Source organism: Nicotiana tomentosiformis, chromosome 2, assembly GCF_000390325.3.
Source record: "Nicotiana tomentosiformis chromosome 2, ASM39032v3, whole genome shotgun sequence".
NCBI lineage: Eukaryota > Viridiplantae > Streptophyta > Magnoliopsida > Solanales > Solanaceae > Nicotiana > Nicotiana tomentosiformis.
In genome coordinates this window covers 26,523,393-26,546,766 of record NC_090813.1, presented here as the reverse complement: position 1 = coordinate 26,546,766, position 23,374 = coordinate 26,523,393, and the positions used below count along the sequence as shown (strand labels likewise).

The following is a 23,374-nucleotide window of genomic DNA, read 5'->3' as shown; positions in this document are numbered from 1 at the left end:
TCGGGATTGCTTAGTGCAGTTTACATTTTCAGTGTGATTTGCGAGATATTGCACACTAAGCAGACTACCCGGTGCGCATCCGAAAAATAGCGGCTACGGGGTTTCCTGGAATTTTTTCCAACAAAAAAAAAGACACAAAAGTTTAGTTATACTTTAAATTCATTCATGAACTCGAAATTTTCAGGGCGAAGTGAAGAAGTAGTCACTTTTAAGCCCGTCTTAAATAGGGCCTTTTTCACTTTTAATCTGAGCCAGAAACTAATTATATTCGATAGCCGAAAAATATATAAAATTTGTATAAATTTTGTATATAACATACAAAATATATATATATATATACAAAAAATATACAAAATATATACATTGTTTCGGCGAGAGTGTCTAACTGGATGCCATGTTAGGGGCTCAATTCATAAGTTCGAGGTGGAGACAAAAAGTGATTCACGTCGTGCCGCTACGTTAAATCAGGCGCTTGTTGGGAGGCAACCCAGCGTTACTGCTTTCTTTTATTTTTGTTTACTTTTTATTTTATTTTATTTTTATTATTTTGTAGTATTTATTTTTGTTTTGTAGGATTATGAGCATAGGAAGCAAAGCCATTAGAAGAGTGCAAAAGCGAGCTAGATGGTGAGGACTAAGTGTGGGGTGCCCACACAAAGGACGATGCCTGGGGGAAGTCTGAGTACCTCGTGAGCCGCTATTGCTTCGGCCTTTGGCCTACCAGGGAGTCTCGTTTACCCTCTTATTATTTATAATGTGCATTGAGGACATTGCAAAATTTTAAGTGTGGGGTGAGGAGATCGTTTGGATAAGTTTCTGTGCTATTTTAGCTTAGTTGTAGTACTCATTCTTAAGTGTAGTAGCTTTTGTGAAGGAAAAAAAAAATGAAATTAAAAAAAAAAAACGAAAAAGTAGAAAAATTGGACTTTTCCCGACGATTGATCTCCTAGACAGTTTTCTTGAGGGATTAAAGTCTAAACAAAAATTTAAAATATGTCTTTTAGCTTTCTTTAGGTAGTAATAATCCCCTGTGGTTTTTCTTTGTGCCTCGGTTCTTTTCCATGGGATGTAGTTTGAACCGGGTAGTTTTTTCTTTCCGAGTAGATTAGGAATTTAGGGAATAAAAGGAGCAAGAATGATGAACCTAGGCGCCCTTGACTTGTTTGATAGTAACATATTTATACTTTCGCATGTGTAGTATCTTCTGTATGATTTGAATTTATTGATGATGCCTTGTTAAATTGGATAGTATATTTTGTGGCGCCTATGTCTCGTTTACATGACTTATGTTCACCTTGTGTTTAATACTTAATATCTCGTGGCTCCGTGAATACTTGCATTGCTTGAGAGTCGGAATGTGATCGTCCTTAGTGAGTCATGTGCCATGTGTGGTGAGGTTTTTTGTGTTGTCCATGTATTGTACTTGTGTCTAGAACTTGCCCGGTATGTGAGTTGAAGCGAAATTTTAGGTGATGCTCGGTTTGAAAAATGATTTTAGGCTTTCTTTGATCTTTTTGAGCTTATTGCTTATCACAAATAAAATCTATCCCTAGTTAACCCTTTTTGAGCCTGTAGACCTTTTATTTGGTACCCACATTACAAGCCTATACCCTTTTTATTCTTAATTGACATTGTTTTGATCCTTTTACCTCTTAAAGCACTTTAATTGTTAGATGAGCGCTAAAAGAAGTAAGAAGGGACTAAGTGTGGGGTGACTTTTGAGTGGAACCAATGAAAGAAAGAAGGGTGCGCTTATTTTGTAAAATAATACACCACTAGCGGAAATTAAAAGAAAAAAAAGAAGAAGAGAAAAATCTGGAAAAAAAGAAAGAAAAATATAGATGAATAAATTGTTGTCTTGTTCTTGCTAGTGGGTATGAATTAAAGTAGTGCTTAAAGAAAGAGGAAATATTGTTGGGGGTGATATTATTTGTGAAATTGAAGTGGTGTTGAAGAATTTGTGCTTAAGTTATTTGGTGATGTATTAAAGTGCTTAGGAGGTTGAGTCACTATTCCTAAAATATATCCTACCTTTCCCTTAGCCCACATTACAACCATGAAAAAGTCCTAATTGATTTTAGATCGAGCGAGCTTACATTAGTAGAGATTTACATTAAGGGCAAGCATATGGTACCAATTGCATGCATGTGACTTCTTTGTGAGAGTGAGCGATTTTCTTTGATATATGTGAGTCATTAAAATATATTTGATCATGAGATTCGAATGTGTGGATTGAACTCGCTCTCTTGTTCTTGTTGTGAGGGCACATGGTTTCACGAGGGATAGGTAACGTTATTAGACTTCTCTATGATGTTGGTTGTTCAAGCCATGAGTGCATAGTGACATTGAGTCGGTTTTTGAGGTTAGGATTGTTGTGAGCATGTTGTCTTTGTTCGAATATTTTTAAAAGAATGGCTTAAGTAAAGCGAAGGGTATGTGATGCATAGCCTAGAGCCTAATTGTTGTAAATAACCACGGTCAGAGGTGCAGTGTGCTTTGAATGATAAGAGCTCAATTTTGTTTCGTCTACTATAGGATGGTTTGTTCGAGGACGAACAAAGGTTTAAGTGTGGGGTAGTGATGTTTGGCATATTTCGATATGTGTTGATGTTACTTTGCCCATGTTTTAACCACTTTTTGATGTTATTTAATCTTTAAAACACCCAACATGGTGTAATTATTGGTTTGGTGACTAATTAAGTTATGTGTGACGATTTAAGGTGTTCGGAGTGCAAAATATGAAGAAAAGGTGGTTTAGCCAGAGGAAGAAGGGTTGGATGCGTAGCATCCAACCTAGGAAAACATCATCCTGCATGCAACCTTAGCAGTGAAGTTGGGCCATAGCGTCCGCCATCGCGTGCGAAACTGGGAAGTAGAAGAGAAGGCTGGATGCGTCGCATCCACCTTCGCAGGCAAAAATTGAAATGGAGGACAAGGTGGATGCGTCGCATCCACCTTAGCATCAATCCCTGAAGCCGATTTGGACTAGGAATAGGAGAGCTTTGGCCCACGACTTTTGTACGCAATATATAAGCTAAAAACGCCTCTTTTAGGTTATCTAACATATTGGGAAGAGGGAAAAAGCCACGACAAAGCTGTGGAGGCCGGAATTCATCAAGTTTCTTCTTTCTCCCACCAAACTTAGTAATTTTTATGTTTCTTTGTATGATTTGTTGTTTGGCTACCATGTCTATGTGGAGTTAAACTTCACGTTCTAGGGTTGTGGTTCTTTCATGACTATTGTTATTCGGATATTGATTTTGACTTCTTGATTTATCATATTAGTTTATTTATTCAATCTTGCACTTAATTATTTAATTGCTTGATCACCAATTGAATATTATCTATGAATCTAGAATTGAACTCGAAAGTGGGAATTCTATATTGCATATAGGATTGAGTAGGGCAAGTTCTTGAACTCGGGCATCGGGGAACGGATTCGTGGTTAGGATAGACATATACCTAATTGCCTTGCTTGGTTGATTTACAGGAATTATAAATGCGTTCTTGTTGATTCTAACTCCATAGACATATAGGCGTTAGGTTAGCTTGAATAGGCGAGTAAGAACTCGACAGATTCTTATGAGCAATATTAACCCTGTCAACCAATAAGCTAGATAAATTAGTCGGTCAATTCAATTGAAGAATACAATAGGATTGTTAGATAGACCATAACCCTAGATCGTTTTCATTACATTGATATCATAAAAATCTGCTCTTTCTCTGTTCAAAGTTCATTATTTATATTTTTTTATTTAATTAGTTTAGAATCAAATATTTTTAGGTTTAATTCTTGTTTAGATAATTAGGATAGTCTAATTTAGTTAATAGTTAATCATAAGTCCTCGTGGGTTCGACATCCGACTTTTAGTCACTTTATTACTTGACGACCGCGTATACTTGCGTGAGTGTGTTTGGTCGCAACAAGTTTTTGGCGCCGTTGCCGGGGACTTAGAAATTTGCTATTTTTCTAGATTAGACATTTTTTTTATCTATTCATGTTTTTTTTATTTTATTTTATTTTAGTTAGTATTTTTTATTTATTTTAGCATGGCATCTTGGAATAAAAATTATTCGAATGATGGTTATTCTTATTTTGATGATCCTTGTCCATATTGTGGAGGACCCCACTGGTGGAAAAATTGTCAGAATGTTCCCAAGAGTGAGTTGTGCGCACAATCTCAATCCTTTGAGTGGAATATTTATAATATGTGTGGTGGTCAAGATGGCCATTGGGATGGTTGTCCTAATTTTGTTCATCCTTCTCTGAGCCCTTATTATGATCTTTCTAATGATATTTCTGAGTTTGATAGGGGCAATGAAGTGCAGGATATGGAGCCTGATGCATATATTAGGGATATTCTGAGGCAAGTAGCAGAGCAACAGGATGAACTCAAAAAAGATATGAAAAGAATGAGGGCAGCAATCACAAGAATGAAGGCCAATATGGAAGAATTGAATGAAGAGAGCGAGTACCAGCAAGAGAAAATTTTTGAAAAAGAGGAGATTTTGAGCCAAACTTGGCTGGCAGAACAGGCTGAAAAGTTAGAAATATATGAAGCTCAACATGAGGAACTTACTGATGGGATGAGACACTTTATAGAGGGAAGATCTAAACTGGGACAAGGGATCTATAAATTTGTCACTACTATTCACGACTTGCAAGATAAATTAAATGCAAAGGTTGTTGCGTCTATCGCCCAACAAAATAGTAATCAGTTGTCAGAAGCTGAAAAGGAGCTTATACGCCAAATTGAGGAGCTAAAAGTGGAGAGCCAATCATTCGAGCATATTTCTGTTGATGATGCCCATGTTGAGAAAAGTACACTAGAGCCATGCGAGGTAGCAGATAATGTTATATTTGAAGACTCTAATGTGTGCACATATGAGGATATAAATAGTAATACAATTCTAAAGTTGGGGCGTGTTGGTCCTCATTCTAAACATTTTTCGACATTGTATTTGGATGATGACATGGAAATCGAGTCATCTAAGCCTTTGGAGGAGTCAATGGAAGAGGAACATGATGCCTATATTTTTGAATTTGTCATGCCAAAAAGCAAAAAATACATTCCTCATCTAAAGGCCGAGAAGTGTAGAGTGAAAAATTTATTACTTGGCCTGGTTATCTTTGTAGCCCCACCACTGGAGCATAGCCGCAAACTGGATGCCATGTTAGGGGCTCAATTCATAAGTTCGAGGTGGAGGCAAAAAGTGGTTCACGTCGTGCCGCTACGTTAAATCAGGCGCTTGTTGGGAGGCAACCCAGCGTTACTGCTTTCTTTTATTTTTGTTTACTTTTTATTTTATTTTATTTTTATTATTTTGTAGTATTTATTTTTGTTTTGTAGGATTATGAGCATAGGAAGCAAAGCCATTAGAAGAGTGCAAAAGCGAGCTAGATGGTGAGGACTAAGTGTGGGGTGCCCACACAAAGGACGATGCCTGGGGAAGTCTGAGTACCTCGTGAGCCGCTATTGCTTCGGCCTTTGGCCTACCAGGGAGTCTCGTTTACCCTCTTATTATTTATAATGTGCATTGAGGACATTGCAAAATTTTAAGTGTGGGGTGAGGAGATCGTTTGGTTGAGTTTCTGTGCTATTTTAGCTTAGTTGTAGTACTCATTCTTAAGTGTAGTAGCTTTTGTGAAAAAAAAAGAATGTGAAAAAAAGAAATTAAAAAAAAAAAAAACGAAAAAGTAGAAAAATTGGACTTTTCCCGACGATTGATCTCCTAGACAGTTTTCTTGAGGGATTAAAGTCTAAACAAAAATTCAAAATATGTCTTTTAGCTTTCTTTAGGTAGTAATAATCCCCTGTGGTTTTTCTTTGTGCCTCGGTTCTTTTTCATGGGATGTAGTTTGAACCGGGTAGTTTTTTCTTTCCGAGTAGATTAGGAATTTAGGGAATAAAAGGAGCAAGAATGATGAACCTAGGCGCCCTTGACTTGTTTGATAGTAACATATTTATACTTTCGCATGTGTAGTATCTTCTGTATGATTTGAATTTATTGATGATGCCTTGTTAAATTGGATAGTATATTTTGTGGCGCCTATGTCTCGTTTACATGACTTATGTTCACCTTGTGTTTAATACTTAATATCTCGTGGCTCCGTGAATACTTGCATTGCTTGAGAGTCGGAATGTGATCGTCCTTAGTGAGTCATGTGCCATGTGTGGTGAGGTTTTTTGTGTTGTCCATGTATTGTACTTGTGTCTAGAACTTGCCCGGTATGTGAGTTGAAGCGAAATTTTAGGTGATGCTCGATTTGAAAAATGATTTTAGGCTTTCTTTGATCTTTTTGAGCTTATTGCTTATCACAAATAAAATCTATCCCTAGTTAACCCTTTTTGAGCCTGTAGACCTTTTATTTGGTACCCACATTACAAGCCTATACCCTTTTTATTCTTAATTGACATTGTTTTGATCCTTTTACCTCTTAAAGCACTTTAATTGTTAGATGAGCGCTAAAAGAAGTAAGAAGGGACTAAGTGTGGGGTGACTTTTGAGTGGAACCAATGAAAGAAAGAAGGGTGCGCTTATTTTGTAAAATAATACACCACTAGCGGAAATTAAAAGAAAAAAAAGAAGAAGAGAAAAATCTGGAAAAAAAGAAAGAAAAATATAGATGAATAAATTGTTGTCTTGTTCTTGCTAGTGGGTATGAATTAAAGTAGTGCTTAAAGAAAGAGGAAATATTGTTGGGGGTGATATTATTTGTGAAATTGAAGTGGTGTTGAAAAATTTGTGCTTAAGTTATTTGGTGATGTATTAAAGTGCTTAGGAGGTTGAGTCACTATTCCTAAAATATATCCTACCTTTCCCTTAGCCCACATTACAACCATGAAAAAGTCCTAATTGATTTTAGATCGAGCGAGCTTACATTAGTAGAGATTTACATTAAGGGCAAGCATATGGTACCAATTGCATGCATGTGACTTCTTTGTGAGAGTGAGCGATTTTCTTTGATATATGTGAGTCATTAAAATATATTTGATCATGAGATTCGAATGTGTGGATTGAACTCGCTCTCTTGTTCTTGTTGTGAGGGCACATGGTTTCACGAGGGATAGGTAACGTTATTAGACTTCTCTATGATGTTGGTTGTTCAAGCCATGAGTGCATAGTGACATTGAGTCGGTTTTTGAGGTTAGGATTGTTGTGAGCATGTTGTCTTTGTTCGAATATTTTTAAAAGAATGGCTTAAGTAAAGCGAAGGGTATGTGATGCATAGCCTAGAGCCTAATTGTTGTAAATAACCACGGTCAGAGGTGCAGTGTGCTTTGAATGATAAGAGCTCAATTTTGTTTCGTCTACTATAGGATGGTTTGTTCGAGGACGAACAAAGGTTTAAGTGTGGGGTAGTGATGTTTGGCATATTTCGATATGTGTTGATGTTACTTTGCCCATGTTTTAACCACTTTTTGATGTTATTTAATCTTTAAAACACCCAACATGGTGTAATTATTGGTTTGGTGACTAATTAAGTTATGTGTGACGATTTAAGGTGTTCGGAGTGCAAAATATGAAGAAAAGGTGGTTTAGCCAGAGGAAGAAGGGTTGGATGCGTAGCATCCAACCTAGGAAAACATCATCCTGCATGCAACCTTAGCAGTGAAGTTGGGCCATAGCGTCCGCCATCGCGTGCGAAACTGGGAAGTAGAAGAGAAGGCTGGATGCGTCGCATCCACCTTCGCAGGCAAAAATTGAAATGGAGGACAAGGTGGATGCGTCGCATCCACCTTAGCATCAATCCCTGAAGCCGATTTGGACTAGGAATAGGAGAGCTTTGGCCCACGACTTTTGTACGCAATATATAAGCTAAAAACGCCTCTTTTAGGTTATCTAACATATTGGGAAGAGGGAAAAAGCCACGACAAAGCTGTGGAGGCCGGAATTCATCAAGTTTCTTCTTTCTCCCACCAAACTTAGTAATTTTTATGTTTCTTTGTATGATTTGTTGTTTGGCTACCATGTCTATGTGGAGTTAAACTTCACGTTCTAGGGTTGTGGTTCTTTCATGACTATTGTTATTCGGATATTGATTTTGACTTCTTGATTTATCATATTAGTTTATTTATTCAATCTTGCACTTAATTATTTAATTGCTTGATCACCAATTGAATATTATCTATGAATCTAGAATTGAACTCGAAAGTGGAAATTCTATATTGCATATAGGATTGAGTAGGGCAAGTTCTTGAACTCGGGCATCGGGGGACGGATTCGTAGTTAGGATAGACATATACCTAATTGCCTTGCTTGGTTGATTTACAGGAATTATAAATGCGTTCTTGTTGATTCTAACTCCATAGACATATAGGCGTTAGGTTAGCTTGAATAGGCGAGTAAGAACTCGACAGATTCTTATGAGCAATATTAACCCTGTCAACCAATAAGCTAGATAAATTAGTCGGTCAATTCAATTGAAGAATACAATAGGATTGTTAGATAGACCATAACCCTAGATCGTTTTCATTACATTGATATCATAAAAATCTGCTCTTTCTCTGTTCAAAGTTCATTATTTATATTTTTTTATTTAATTAGTTTAGAATCAAATATTTTTAGGTTTAATTCTTGTTTAGATAATTAGGATAGTCTAATTTAGTTAATAGTTAATCATAAGTCCTCGTGGGTTCGACATCCGACTTTTAGTCACTTTATTACTTGACGACCGCGTATACTTGCGTGAGTGTGTTTGGTCGCAACAAGTTTTTGGCGCCGTTGCCGGGGACTTAGAAATTTGCTATTTTTCTAGATTAGACATTTTTTTTATCTATTCATGTTTTTTTTATTATTTTATTTTAGTTAGTATTTTTTATTTATTTTAGCATGGCATCTTGGAATAAAAATTATTCGAATGATGGTTATTCTTATTTTGATGATCCTTGTCCATATTGTGGAGGACCCCACTGGTGGAAAAATTGTCAGAATGTTCCCAAGAGTGAGTTGTGCGCACAATCTCAATCCTTTGAGTGGAATATTTGTAATATGTGTGGTGGTCAAGATGGCCATTGGGATGGTTGTCCTAATTTTGTTCATCCTTCTCTGAGCCCTTATTATGATCTTTCTAATGATATTTCTGAGTTTGATAGGGGCAATGAAGTGCAGGATATGGAGCCTGATGCATATATTAGGGATATTCTGAGGCAAGTAGCAGAGCAACAGGATGAACTCAAAAAAGATATGAAAAGAATGAGGGCAGCAATCACAAGAATGAAGGCCAATATGGAAGAATTGAATGAAGAGAGCGAGTACCAGCAAGAGAAAATTTTTGAAAAAGAGGAGATTTTGAGCCAAACTTGGCTGGCAGAACAGGCTGAAAAGTTAGAAATATATGAAGCTCAACATGAGGAACTTACTGATGGGATGAGACACTTTATAGAGGGAAGATCTAAACTGGGACAAGGGATCTATAAATTTGTCACTACTATTCACGACTTGCAAGATAAATTAAATGCAAAGGTTGTTGCGTCTATCGCCCAACAAAATAGTAATCAGTTGTCAGAAGCTGAAAAGGAGCTTATACGCCAAATTGAGGAGCTAAAAGTGGAGAGCCAATCATTCGAGCATATTTCTGTTGATGATGCCCATGTTGAGAAAAGTACACTAGAGCCATGCGAGGTAGCAGATAATGTTATATTTGAAGACTCTAATGTGTGCACATATGAGGATATAAATAGTAATACAATTCTAAAGTTGGGGCGTGTTGGTCCTCATTCTAAACATTTTTCGACATTGTATTTGGATGATGACATGGAAATCGAGTCATCTAAGCCTTTGGAGGAGTCAATGGAAGAGGAACATGATGCCTATATTTTTGAATTTGTCATGCCAAAAAGCAAAAAATACATTCCTCATCTAAAGGCCGAGAAGTGTAGAGTGAAAAATTTATTACTTGGCCTGGTTATCTTTGTAGCCCCACCACTGGAGCATAGCCGCAAACTGGATGCCATGTTAGGGGCTCAATTCATAAGTTCGAGGTGGAGGCAAAAAGTGGTTCACGTCGTGCCGCTACGTTAAATCAGGCGCTTGTTGGGAGGCAACCCAGCGTTACTGCTTTCTTTTATTTTTGTTTACTTTTTATTTTATTTTATTTTTATTATTTTGTAGTATTTATTTTTGTTTTGTAGGATTATGAGCATAGGAAGCAAAGCCATTAGAAGAGTGCAAAAGCGAGCTAGATGGTGAGGACTAAGTGTGGGGTGCCCACACAAAGGACGATGCCTGGGGAAGTCTGAGTACCTCGTGAGCCGCTATTGCTTCGGCCTTTGGCCTACCAGGGAGTCTCGTTTACCCTCTTATTATTTATAATGTGCATTGAGGACATTGCAAAATTTTAAGTGTGGGGTGAGGAGATCGTTTGGTTGAGTTTCTGTGCTATTTTAGCTTAGTTGTAGTACTCATTCTTAAGTGTAGTAGCTTTTGTGAAAAAAAAAAAAGAAAAAAGAAATTAAAAAAAAAATGAAAAAGTAGAAAAATTGGACTTTTCCCGACGATTGATCTCCTAGACAGTTTTCTTGAGGGATTAAAGTCTAAACAAAAATTCAAAATATGTCTTTTAGCTTTCTTTAGGTAGTAATAATCCCCTGTGGTTTTTCTTTGTGCCTCGGTTCTTTTCCATGGGATGTAGTTTGAACCGGGTAGTTTTTTCTTTCCGAGTAGATTAGGAATTTAGGGAATAAAAGGAGCAAGAATGATGAACCTAGGCGCCCTTGACTTGTTTGATAGTAACATATTTATACTTTCGCATGTGTAGTATCTTCTGTATGATTTGAATTTATTGATGATGCCTTGTTAAATTGGATAGTATATTTTGTGGCGCCTATGTCTCGTTTACATGACTTATGTTCACCTTGTGTTTAATACTTAATATCTCGTGGCTCCGTGAATACTTGCATTGCTTGAGAGTCGGAATGTGATCGTCCTTAGTGAGTCATGTGCCATGTGTGGTGAGGTTTTTTGTGTTGTCCATGTATTGTACTTGTGTCTAGAACTTGCCCGGTATGTGAGTTGAAGCGAAATTTTAGGTGATGCTCGATTTGAAAAATGATTTTAGGCTTTCTTTGATCTTTTTGAGCTTATTGCTTATCACAAATAAAATCTATCCCTAGTTAACCCTTTTTGAGCCTGTAGACCTTTTATTTGGTACCCACATTACAAGCCTATACCCTTTTTATTCTTAATTGACATTGTTTTGATCCTTTTACCTCTTAAAGCACTTTAATTGTTAGATGAGCGCTAAAAGAAGTAAGAAGGGACTAAGTGTGGGGTGACTTTTGAGTGGAACCAATGAAAGAAAGAAGGGTGCGCTTATTTTGTAAAATAATACACCACTAGCGGAAATTGAAAGAAAAAAAAAGAAGAAGAGAAAAATCTGGAAAAAAAGAAAGAAAAATATAGATGAATAAATTGTTGTCTTGTTCTTGCTAGTGGGTATGAATTAAAGTAGTGCTTAAAGAAAGAGGAAATATTGTTGGGGGTGATATTATTTGTGAAATTGAAGTGGTGTTGAAGAATTTGTGCTTAAGTTATTTGGTGATGTATTAAAGTGCTTAGGAGGTTGAGTCACTATTCCTAAAATATATCCTACCTTTCCCTTAGCCCACATTACAACCATGAAAAAGTCCTAATTGATTTTAGATCGAGCGAGCTTACATTAGTAGAGATTTACATTAAGGGCAAGCATATGGTACCAATTGCATGCATGTGACTTCTTTGTGAGAGTGAGCGATTTTCTTTGATATATGTGAGTCATTAAAATATATTTGATCATGAGATTCGAATGTGTGGATTGAACTCGCTCTCTTGTTCTTGTTGTGAGGGCACATGGTTTCACGAGGGATAGGTAACGTTATTAGACTTCTCTATGATGTTGGTTGTTCAAGCCATGAGTGTATAGTGACATTGAGTCGGTTTTTGAGGTTAGGATTGTTGTGAGCATGTTGTCTTTGTTCGAATATTTTTAAAAGAATGGCTTAAGTAAAGCGAAGGGTATGTGATGCATAGCCTAGAGCCTAATTGTTGTAAATAACCACGGTCAGAGGTGCAGTGTGCTTTGAATGATAAGAGCTCAATTTTGTTTCGTCTACTATAGGATGGTTTGTTCGAGGACGAACAAAGGTTTAAGTGTGGGGTAGTGATGTTTGGCATATTTCGATATGTGTTGATGTTACTTTGCCCATGTTTTAACCACTTTTTGATGTTATTTAATCTTTAAAACACCCAACATGGTGTAATTATTGGTTTGGTGACTAATTAAGTTATGTGTGACGATTTAAGGTGTTCGGAGTGCAAAATATGAAGAAAAGGTGGTTTAGCCAGAGGAAGAAGGGTTGGATGCGTAGCATCCAACCTAGGAAAACATCATCCTGCATGCAACCTTAGCAGTGAAGTTGGGCCATAGCGTCCGCCATCGCGTGCGAAACTGGGAAGTAGAAGAGAAGGCTGGATGCGTCGCATCCACCTTCGCAGGCAAAAATTGAAATGGAGGACAAGGTGGATGCGTCGCATCCACCTTAGCATCAATCCCTGAAGCCGATTTGGACTAGGAATAGGAGAGCTTTGGCCCACGACTTTTGTACGCAATATATAAGCTAAAAACGCCTCTTTTAGGTTATCTAACATATTGGGAAGAGGGAAAAAGCCACGACAAAGCTGTGGAGGCCGGAATTCATCAAGTTTCTTCTTTCTCCCACCAAACTTAGTAATTTTTATGTTTCTTTGTATGATTTGTTGTTTGGCTACCATGTCTATGTGGAGTTAAACTTCACGTTCTAGGGTTGTGGTTCTTTCATGACTATTGTTATTCGGATATTGATTTTGACTTCTTGATTTATCATATTAGTTTATTTATTCAATCTTGCACTTAATTATTTAATTGCTTGATCACCAATTGAATATTATCTATGAATCTAGAATTGAACTCGAAAGTGGGAATTCTATATTGCATATAGGATTGAGTAGGGCAAGTTCTTGAACTCGGGCATCGGGGGACGGATTCGTAGTTAGGATAGACATATACCTAATTGCCTTGCTTGGTTGATTTACAGGAATTATAAATGCGTTCTTGTTGATTCTAACTCCATAGACATATAGGCGTTAGGTTAGCTTGAATAGGCGAGTAAGAACTCGACAGATTCTTATGAGCAATATTAACCCTGTCAACCAATAAGCTAGATAAATTAGTCGGTCAATTCAATTGAAGAATACAATAGGATTGTTAGATAGACCATAACCCTAGATCGTTTTCATTACATTGATATCATAAAAATCTGCTCTTTCTCTGTTCAAAGTTCATTATTTATATTTTTTTATTTAATTAGTTTAGAATCAAATATTTTTAGGTTTAATTCTTGTTTAGATAATTAGGATAGTCTAATTTAGTTAATAGTTAATCATAAGTCCTCGTGGGTTCGACATCCGACTTTTAGTCACTTTATTACTTGACGACCGCGTATACTTGCGTGAGTGTGTTTGGTCGCAACAAGTTTTTGGCGCCGTTGCCGGGGACTTAGAAATTTGCTATTTTTCTAGATTAGACATTTTTTTTATCTATTCATGTTTTTTTTATTATTTTATTTTAGTTAGTATTTTTTATTTATTTTAGCATGGCATCTTGGAATAAAAATTGTTCGAATGATGGTTATTCTTATTTTGATGATCCTTGTCCATATTGTGGAGGACCCCACTGGTGGAAAAATTGTCAGAATGTTCCCAGGAGTGAGTTGTGCGCACAATCTCAATCCTTTGAGTGGAATATTTGTAATATGTGTGGTGGTCAAGATGGCCATTGGGATGGTTGTCCTAATTTTGTTCATCCTTCTCTGAGCCCTTATTATGATCTTTCTAATGATATTTCTGAGTTTGATAGGGGCAATGAAGTGCAGGATATGGAGCCTGATGCATATATTAGGGATATTCTGAGGCAAGTAGCAGAGCAACAGGATGAACTCAAAAAAGATATGAAAAGAATGAGGGCAGCAATCACAAGAATGAAGGCCAATATGGAAGAATTGAATGAAGAGAGCGAGTACCAGCAAGAGAAAATTTTTGAAAAAGAGGAGATTTTGAGCCAAACTTGGCTGGCAGAACAGGCTGAAAAGTTAGAAATATATGAAGCTCAACATGAGGAACTTACTGATGGGATGAGACACTTTATAGAGGGAAGATCTAAACTGGGACAAGGGATCTATAAATTTGTCACTACTATTCACGACTTGCAAGATAAATTAAATGCAAAGGTTGTTGCGTCTATCGCCCAACAAAATAGTAATCAGTTGTCAGAAGCTGAAAAGGAGCTTATACGCCAAATTGAGGAGCTAAAAGTGGAGAGCCAATCATTCGAGCATATTTCTGTTGATGATGCCCATGTTGAGAAAAGTACACTAGAGCCATGCGAGGTAGCAGATAATGTTATATTTGAAGACTCTAATGTGTGCACATATGAGGATATAAATAGTAATACAATTCTAAAGTTGGGGCGTGTTGGTCCTCATTCTAAACATTTTTCGACATTGTATTTGGATGATGACATGGAAATCGAGTCATCTAAGCCTTTGGAGGAGTCAATGGAAGAGGAACATGATGCCTATATTTTTGAATTTGTCATGCCAAAAAGCAAAAAATACATTCCTCATCTAAAGGCCGAGAAGTGTAGAGTGAAAAATTTATTACTTGGCCTGGTTATCTTTGTAGCCCCACCACTGGAGCATAGCCGCAAACTGGATGCCATGTTAGGGGCTCAATTCATAAGTTCGAGGTGGAGGCAAAAAGTGATTCACGTCGTGCCGCTACGTTAAATCAGGCGCTTGTTGGGAGGCAACCCAGCGTTACTGCTTTCTTTTATTTTTGTTTACTTTTTATTTTATTTTATTTTTATTATTTTGTAGTATTTATTTTTGTTTTGTAGGATTATGAGCATAGGAAGCAAAGCCATTAGAAGAGTGCAAAAGCGAGCTAGATGGTGAGGACTAAGTGTGGGGTGCCCACACAAAGGACGATGCCTGGGGAAGTCTGAGTACCTCGTGAGCCGCTATTGCTTCGGCCTTTGGCCTACCAGGGAGTCTCGTTTACCCTCTTATTATTTATAATGTGCATTGAGGACATTGCAAAATTTTAAGTGTGGGGTGAGGAGATCGTTTGGTTGAGTTTCTGTGCTATTTTAGCTTAGTTGTAGTACTCATTCTTAAGTGTAGTAGCTTTTGTGAAAAAAAAAAAAAAGAAAAAAAAAAAACGAAAAAGTAGAAAAATTGGACTTTTCCCGACGATTGATCTCCTAGACAGTTTTCTTGAGGGATTAAAGTCTAAACAAAAATTCAAAATATGTCTTTTAGCTTTCTTTAGGTAGTAATAATCCCCTGTGGTTTTTCTTTGTGCCTCGGTTCTTTTCCATGGGATGTAGTTTGAACCGGGTAGTTTTTTCTTTCCGAGTAGATTAGGAATTTAGGGAATAAAAGGAGCAAGAATGATGAACCTAGGCGCCCTTGACTTGTTTGATAGTAACATATTTATACTTTCGCATGTGTAGTATCTTCTGTATGATTTGAATTTATTGATGATGCCTTGTTAAATTGGATAGCATGTTTTGTGGCGCCTATGTCTCGTTTACATGACTTATGTTCACCTTGTGTTTAATACTTAATATCTCGTGGCTCCGTGAATACTTGCATTGCTTGAGAGTCGGAATGTGATCGTCCTTAGTGAGTCATGTGCCATGTGTGGTGAGGTTTTTGTGTTGTCCATGTATTGTACTTGTGTCTAGAACTTGCCCGGTATGTGAGTTGAAGCGAAATTTTAGGTGATGCTCGGTTTGAAAAATGATTTTAGGCTTTCTTTGATCTTTTTGAGCTTATTGCTTATCACAAATAAAATCTATCCCTAGTTAACCCTTTTTGAGCCTGTAGACCTTTTATTTGGTACCCACATTACAAGCCTATACCCTTTTTATTCTTAATTGACATTGTTTTGATCCTTTTACCTCTTAAAGCACTTTAATTGTTAGATGAGCGCTAAAAGAAGTAAGAAGGGACTAAGTGTGGGGTGACTTTTGAGTGGAACCAATGAAAGAAAGAAGGGTGCGCTTATTTTGTAAAATAATACACCACTAGCGGAAATTAAAAGAAAAAAAAGAAGAAGAGAAAAATCTGGAAAAAAAGAAAGAAAAATATAGATGAATAAATTGTTGTCTTGTTCTTGCTAGTGGGTATGAATTAAAGTAGTGCTTAAAGAAAGAGGAAATATTGTTGGGGGTGATATTATTTGTGAAATTGAAGTGGTGTTGAAGAATTTGTGCTTAAGTTATTTGGTGATGTATTAAAGTGCTTAGGAGGTTGAGTCACTATTCCTAAAATATATCCTACCTTTCCCTTAGCCCACATTACAACCATGAAAAAGTCCTAATTGATTTTAGATCGAGCGAGCTTACATTAGTACAGATTTACATTAAGGGCAAACATATGGTACCAATTGCATGCATGTGACTTCTTTGTGAGAGTGAGCGATTTTCTTTGATATATGTGAGTCATTAAAATATATTTGATCATGAGATTCGAATGTGTGGATTGAACTCGCTCTCTTGTTCTTGTTGTGAGGGCACATGGTTTCACGAGGGATAGGTAACGTTATTAGACTTCTCTATGATGTTGGTTGTTCAAGCCATGAGTGCATAGTGACATTGAGTCGGTTTTTGAGGTTAGGATTGTTGTGAGCATGTTGTCTTTGTTCGAATATTTTTAAAAGAATGGCTTAAGTAAAGCGAAGGGTATGTGATGCATAGCCTAGAGCCTAATTGTTGTAAATAACCACGGTCAGAGGTGCAGTGTGCTTTGAATGATAAGAGCTCAATTTTGTTTCGTCTACTATAGGATGGTTTGTTCGAGGACGAACAAAGGTTTAAGTGTGGGGTAGTGATGTTTGGCATATTTCGATATGTGTTGATGTTATTTTGCCCATGTTTTAACCACTTTTTGATGTTATTTAATCTTTAAAACACCCAACATGGTGTAATTATTGGTTTGGTGACTAATTAAGTTATGTGTGACGATTTAAGGTCTTCGGAGTGCAAAATATGAAGAAAAGGTGGTTTAGCCAGAGGAAGAAGGGTTGGATGCGTAGCATCCAACCTAGGAAAACATCATCCTGCATGCAACCTTAGCAGTGAAGTTGGGCCATAGCGTCCGCCATCGCGTGCGAAACTGGGAAGTAGAAGAGAAGGCTGGATGCGTCGCATCCACCTTCGCAGGCAAAAATTGAAATGGAGGACAAGGTGGATGCGTCGCATCCACCTTAGCATCAATCCCTGAAGCCGATTTGGACTAGGAATAGGAGAGCTTTGGCCCACGACTTTTGTACGCAATATATAAGCTAAAAACGCCTCTTTTAGGTTATCTAACATATTGGGAAGAGGGAAAAAGCCACGACAAAGCTGTGGAGGCCGGAATTCATCAAGTTTCTTCTTTCTCCCACCAAACTTAGTAATTTTTATGTTTCTTTGTATGATTTGTTGTTTGGCTACCATGTCTATGTGGAGCTAAACTTCACGTTCTAGGGTTGTGGTTCTTTCATGACTATTGTTATTCGGATATTGATTTTGACTTCTTGATTTATCATATTAGTTTATTTATTCAATCTTGCACTTAATTATTTAATTGCTTGATCACCAATTGAATATTATCTACGAATCTAGAATTGAACTCGAAAGTGGGAATTCTATATTGCATATAGGATTGAGTAGGGCAAGTTCTTGAACTCGGGCATCGGGGGACGGATTCGTAGTTAGGATAGACATATACCTAATTGCCTTGCTTGGTTGATTTACAGGAATTATAAATGCGTTCTTGTTGATTCTAACTCCATAGACATATAGGCGTTAGGTTAGCTTGAATAGGCGAGTAAGAACTCGACAGATTCTTATGAGCAATATTAACCCTGTCAACCAATAAGCTAGATAAATTAGTCGGTCAATTCAATTGAAGAATACAATAGGATTGTTAGATAGACCATAACCCTAGATCGTTTTCATTACATTGATATCATAAAAATCTGCTCTTTCTCTGTTCAAAGTTCATTATTTATATTTTTTTATTTAATTAGTTTAGAATCAAATATTTTTAGATTTAATTCTTGTTTAGATAATTAGGATAGTCTAATTTAGTTAATAGTTAATCATAAGTCCTCGTGGGTTCGACATCCGACTTTTAGTCACTTTATTACTTGACGACCGCGTATACTTGCGTGAGTGTGTTTGGTCGCAACACACACTAAATATATTACTGCTCTGATTCCTTCAATGTTTGTTAAGTCACCAAATTATTACCAACTAGCAACGAAATGAAACTAGCAATTATAGGAGCCTATGTTTCAGCTAATATTTTGTTATTAGATGGCGGGAGAAATTCAAAAATAGCCAGATTTAGATTTAAAAATAGTCACAGTTTCAAAAGTAATCAAAATTTAGTCACTTTTCATATAAAGATAAATTTGAATAAAAACACTGTTTAAAATCCGAAAAATACTCCAACATAATATACTGGAATTCCAGTATAATATGCTGGAACTCCAGTAATATACTGGAGTTCCAGCATAAGTATAATAAGCAATATACTGGAGTTCCAGTATAATATACCGGTCCAACATAATATGCTGGAAGTTCATACACAGGTGCTCAAATCTCCAGTATATTATGCTGTAACTTTCCGTGTTGCAGCAAACTAGTGGCTATTTTTCAATGACTTTGCAAACACCGGCTATTTTTGAATGACCAATCCGAAAACTGACTAGCCAGTACTATTTTTATTTAGATGGCACACAATGTTATCTCAGACCCCACTTATGAAATTTCACTCGATTTGTTGCTGTTTGATGGTACACGATGTAAATGCCATATAAACCGTGTTAGTTTTTTTATTTAGTTTTTGATAAGGTATAAACTGGGTTAGTATTCACGTAACATTACTTAAATTATCGAAAAAGTTTAATATAGTCAGAAGTGCAATTTTCTTTTGTTGCAACATATCTAATCCAAATGCTCAATAATAAAGAATGGTTTCCCGACTACGTCCTAATTAGTGTTAGTAATCGTAATGACGTATGTTTTGTATAACTGCGTACAATTGTATATGGCCTTTATTTCATTACTTGGATGTCAACATCCAGCATATCACGGGCTACTTTTGGTTATTTCAAGTGAGTAAGTTTTGTTGTTGTAATGAATAAAATTTAAAGATTTTACTGTCATAGTAATAATATTCAAGTACTCCTTTATGTGACAAAAATTAGTTTTATTATTAAGGTGAATCAATTTTACAATTGTATGTGATAGATATATTCTTAAATTAATTGTAAGTCAAATCATAAGTAGATATTATTAACGAAGTAATCCAACGAAAGGCTGGATTTTTCTCTCTATGAAGGACATTTTTCATTATTTGGTTCGACTATTAAGAAAATTATCAGAAAATAATGTACACCAAAACTGATGAAATTTTTTACAAGGTTGCCTATGTTTGTCAAGTGAAAACTATAGGACCCCAAAAGGTTGCCTGTTCATAACAAGTAGAGTTTGTGAACCAAAAGTGTTAGTTGTGTGAGGCATTTGAGTTCCACAAACTCCACTTGTCCAACATAGACAACCCCGCACAATTTGTGTCAGTTGTGTGAGTCACAAAGTAAAGTTTCTCGACCAACCTGTGTTTTCATGTATCAGCACCCTACTGGATATTCCAAAGTAGCCCTACAGTCCCCTTCCTATTGCACAACATCCATTTTGCTCTCTTTTTCAGACTCCGAAGAATAATCCTCCATTTTCTTGAACATCCTTCCCCAGTGTCAAGCATATTAGACAGCATCAAATTTGTACTTCCCTTCCCCACATCACATATATCTGTTTCTAAATGCTTCCGAGGTGAACCAAATCTGCCATACTTACAAAAAATCAACAGGTACACAGCAACTGCAAAATCAGTGCCTAACTTTGAGTTTGGACAGAGATGCAAATAGGCTGAACAGCAGCATTGTACCATCCATTTGCCATGTAGACCAATTTGAAGATTCCTTGCCACGAGTAACTCATCCAATTCAATGATGCATCAACTCCTAGTTTCCTTCTGAGATATTATACAGATTTAAGGAATCACCAATGTTGCAACCGAGATTATAAATACAGTAATATATCAATCAGAACCACTGGGCTATCAAATTGATAGTCACCAACAACAACCACCAAAAAGGAAAATAGAGAAGGGTGAAGAGCTGGAGAAAATAAAAAAAATCACCCTCATGAACAAACAAGCTAACTCGCTACCGCTTTCTTAGTAAGTGGATGACTAAAACACCACTACATTGTCTCCAGATTACCTATATAGTACCATTAAAAGATATATGCTGATATCTAGTCGAGATCAGTACATGCTCTCACCATCCCTTCCATAGCAATATTTTTCTCCACTTTGCTTTTGTATCATTCTAAAACAAAGTTGACAATCTGGAAAAGCCACTCCTATATCCACGTAGCTTTTGTATCACTCTAAAACAAAGATGCTCTCACCATCCCCACCCCCAGCAATCTTGCAATCCCAACTCAAGTAACAAACATTTACCATTCCTAAAAAACAGCAACTCAAATTGCGTGGAAAAAGTAGAAAGGTTTAGAAATTTACACTTGATGTTCTTAATCTTTTTCTCATGGCCTGTTCAGCAATCGGTGTGACTGCTAAGTTAAAATCTCGCAAGGGGTGATATTCTACGGAAGCCAGCTTTTCCTTTGCTGCCTGCATTCTCCTTTTTTCAACTCTCTGCAATAATACAAAGGAAAAGATTATAATGCAGTTCATCAATTAGATGAATGATACATTGTTCTCCATAAAATAGACGTAAACTTACAAGGGCCTTCTCAAACCCTTCAACTTGCTGTTTGCAAAGCTTGAGCTCCATCTCAATGGCATGGATACGATTGTTAACAGGTACATTGCATTGCTCAACTATCTGCTTTTGCTTACCCCGGACAACCTCCGGCTGCCAAACATTTAGTGCAACTGAGGCTTCCCTGATAGAAGCAAATCAATACCAAAGTCAAACATCAGCCAAGTTATTTTACATTATTCTTTGACTAACAAAGAATAATGAAGCTTCTACAAACAAACACGCAAACAAGATCGTTCTGCTCTTGCATAAAACATTATTCTCTGCACAAACTGGAATACCATAAACATGTAATTTTTTTCTTTTTTGTCAGGCTACCATACACATGTAGTTTATCATCTCCTAATTGTATTTTTGTTTATGAAGTTTTCAAACGCGAGCAACCAGCTGTTTTGTTAAAGCAAGACCCCACCCCCAGTATTGTAAGCAAAATTGCAGAAACAAAAACAATAAATAACATCATACGAGTAGCCTTCTGTCCACTACCTGATTTTATGCAAATTTAAAAACTCAGCAACAGTGCTCTTCATCTTCTCTTTCTCCTCTGCAGATCGAAGTTCCGTCTCCCGAATCCTCCTAGAATGCTCATTAATTTCACTCTGAATTCTTAAAACGGCCCTTCTATGGGCCAAAACCTTCTGTTCTCGGACTTTTTCATATCTAGTTGATGTCAACAACCAATTAATCAACTCTCATCAAAAGATTTTCCAGAGAAGATAACATTAACAGGACGATGAGATGATATGGCTGAGAATAGAAGACATACAAGAGTAAAAAATCTACCCACACCCGGTGTTTACACCAAACCAATGAACACATGACACGTCTTCACATACAGATTTATCACTAAACAATAGTAAATGAATACAATTCTCACCTTAAGTTATGACCTAATCATGGTAAATTAGTATTATTTGGTGTAAACGCGGGAGCGGGTAAGCTTTTACCGGCATACAAGTGACTTCTGGCCATCACATAATATTTGGACATACATATTATTTGCAAATAATGACATATTATATGTAAATCAATGTTTCTTTTTTAATATTTTTCCATTATTTTAACTTCAACTTAGAAATAGAGAATTTGAAGCTGAAATTAGTTTGAAGAGTATTTCAAGTGAAATACAGTGACTTGCACACACAAAGTAAAAAAAAATTTCCCAAGTGAAATTCATGTTCAAACTCAATTTTAACTTTCAAATACTCGTTTTTTCAACTTCAACCAAATGTTGTCTTGAGTTGTAGGGTGAGGGGCGGGGGGGAGATACCGAATTGTATAAAATAGATTAGATGGATTATTTGGTAGTTTGCATAAATCCTACTCTTTGGGAAAGCTGAGTGCACAATTAAGAATTTATATGATGTAGATACACTAAAACAGCACACACATACACATGTATAAAGAAAATCTGAGTACTGCAAATATACCTTATTTTGTAGAGCGATTTATTGGATACAGAAGAAGACGAACGATGTTGCTTAATAGGATATTGGGGAAAATCGGCGGAGAACAAAGAGGACCAAAGAGAATCGTCGGAGGAGAGTCGGTTGAGACGTCTGCAAGTTATGGATAGGCAGCAAAGATCTTTGTAGTTGAAGTTGTAGAATTCAATTCCGATTTCAAGGATTCGTCTCCATAGCTCGTCCGGCAAAGCTGATGCCGACATTTTCTGCAACCCGACCCTAATTATTTCGGTCTGTTCAATTCAGGCCTTATTCAAATCTAGCTAAATTTTAAGAAGAGAAACACAAATATAAAAAAGATCCTTATTTGGTAACACCTCCCCTTTACTTTATAACACCGGGCAAGTTTGTCTTAGTAACACTCGAAATAGGATAAACTACAAGTTGTTCCATTTTGTTACGAAAATAATTATATCGTGGATGTTTATTTATTACTCCGCTATAGATAATCTTCCTGAAGAAGATTATCTATTTAGTACTCTGTTGAAGTTTATCTACAAGCAGCTGATGCATGCAGGTTGCAAGCAGCTCAATGAAATGATTTGCAGCAGTTTCTTATTAAACAGATAGGTTGCAAGTAGCTCATGCAGACAGCTTACAAGCAGCTAAAGAAAAGCCTTGCAGCTGCTTCCTGAAAAGCCTCGCAGTTGCTTCCTTTCTTCTATAAATAGAGGAGTTTTCAGTTCATTATGTACATAAGTTTGAAGTTTGAATAATATATCAGTTTCTCTCTATACTTGTCTTTACTTTACAGTTTTTATTTTATAACACGTTATCAACACGAGACTCTGCCATCTCGAGAAAATACTTTGATGTATCAGAGGTACGAACTTTCTTTTTCTAAATAATGTCAAATCTTTCTAAACTTGAGTTTGTAGCCCTGGATATATCGGGCAAAAGCTACATGTCTTGGGTGTTTGATGCCGAAATTCATCTTGATGCGATGGGTCTGGCAGATACCATCAAAGATAAAAATCAGGCATCAA

General features: G+C 36.6%; 1 protein-coding gene across 2 annotated transcripts; it reads right to left on the bottom strand.

The window, feature by feature from the left end:
* Window positions 1–19,366: 19,366 nt before the first annotated feature.
* Window positions 19,367–22,693, bottom strand: LOC104094348 (F-box protein SKIP24). 2 transcript variants are annotated; one of them, XM_009600271.4, is made up of 5 exons: window positions 22,353–22,687; window positions 21,409–21,582; window positions 20,884–21,046; window positions 20,661–20,795; window positions 19,367–20,108 (listed from the first exon to the last, which is right to left on the bottom strand). In XM_009600271.4, exons 1-5 carry the CDS (start codon window positions 22,589–22,591, stop codon window positions 20,091–20,093), a joined length of 729 nt encoding a protein of 242 aa, XP_009598566.1. In that variant the 5' UTR covers window positions 22,592–22,687; the 3' UTR covers window positions 19,367–20,090. The 2 variants fall into 2 exon arrangements, with proteins under 2 accessions (XP_009598566.1, XP_070051202.1); XM_070195101.1 differs by lacking the exon at window positions 21,409–21,582 and having other exon boundaries at window positions 19,908–20,108; window positions 22,353–22,693.
* Between the last annotated feature and the right edge of the window lie 681 nt (window positions 22,694–23,374).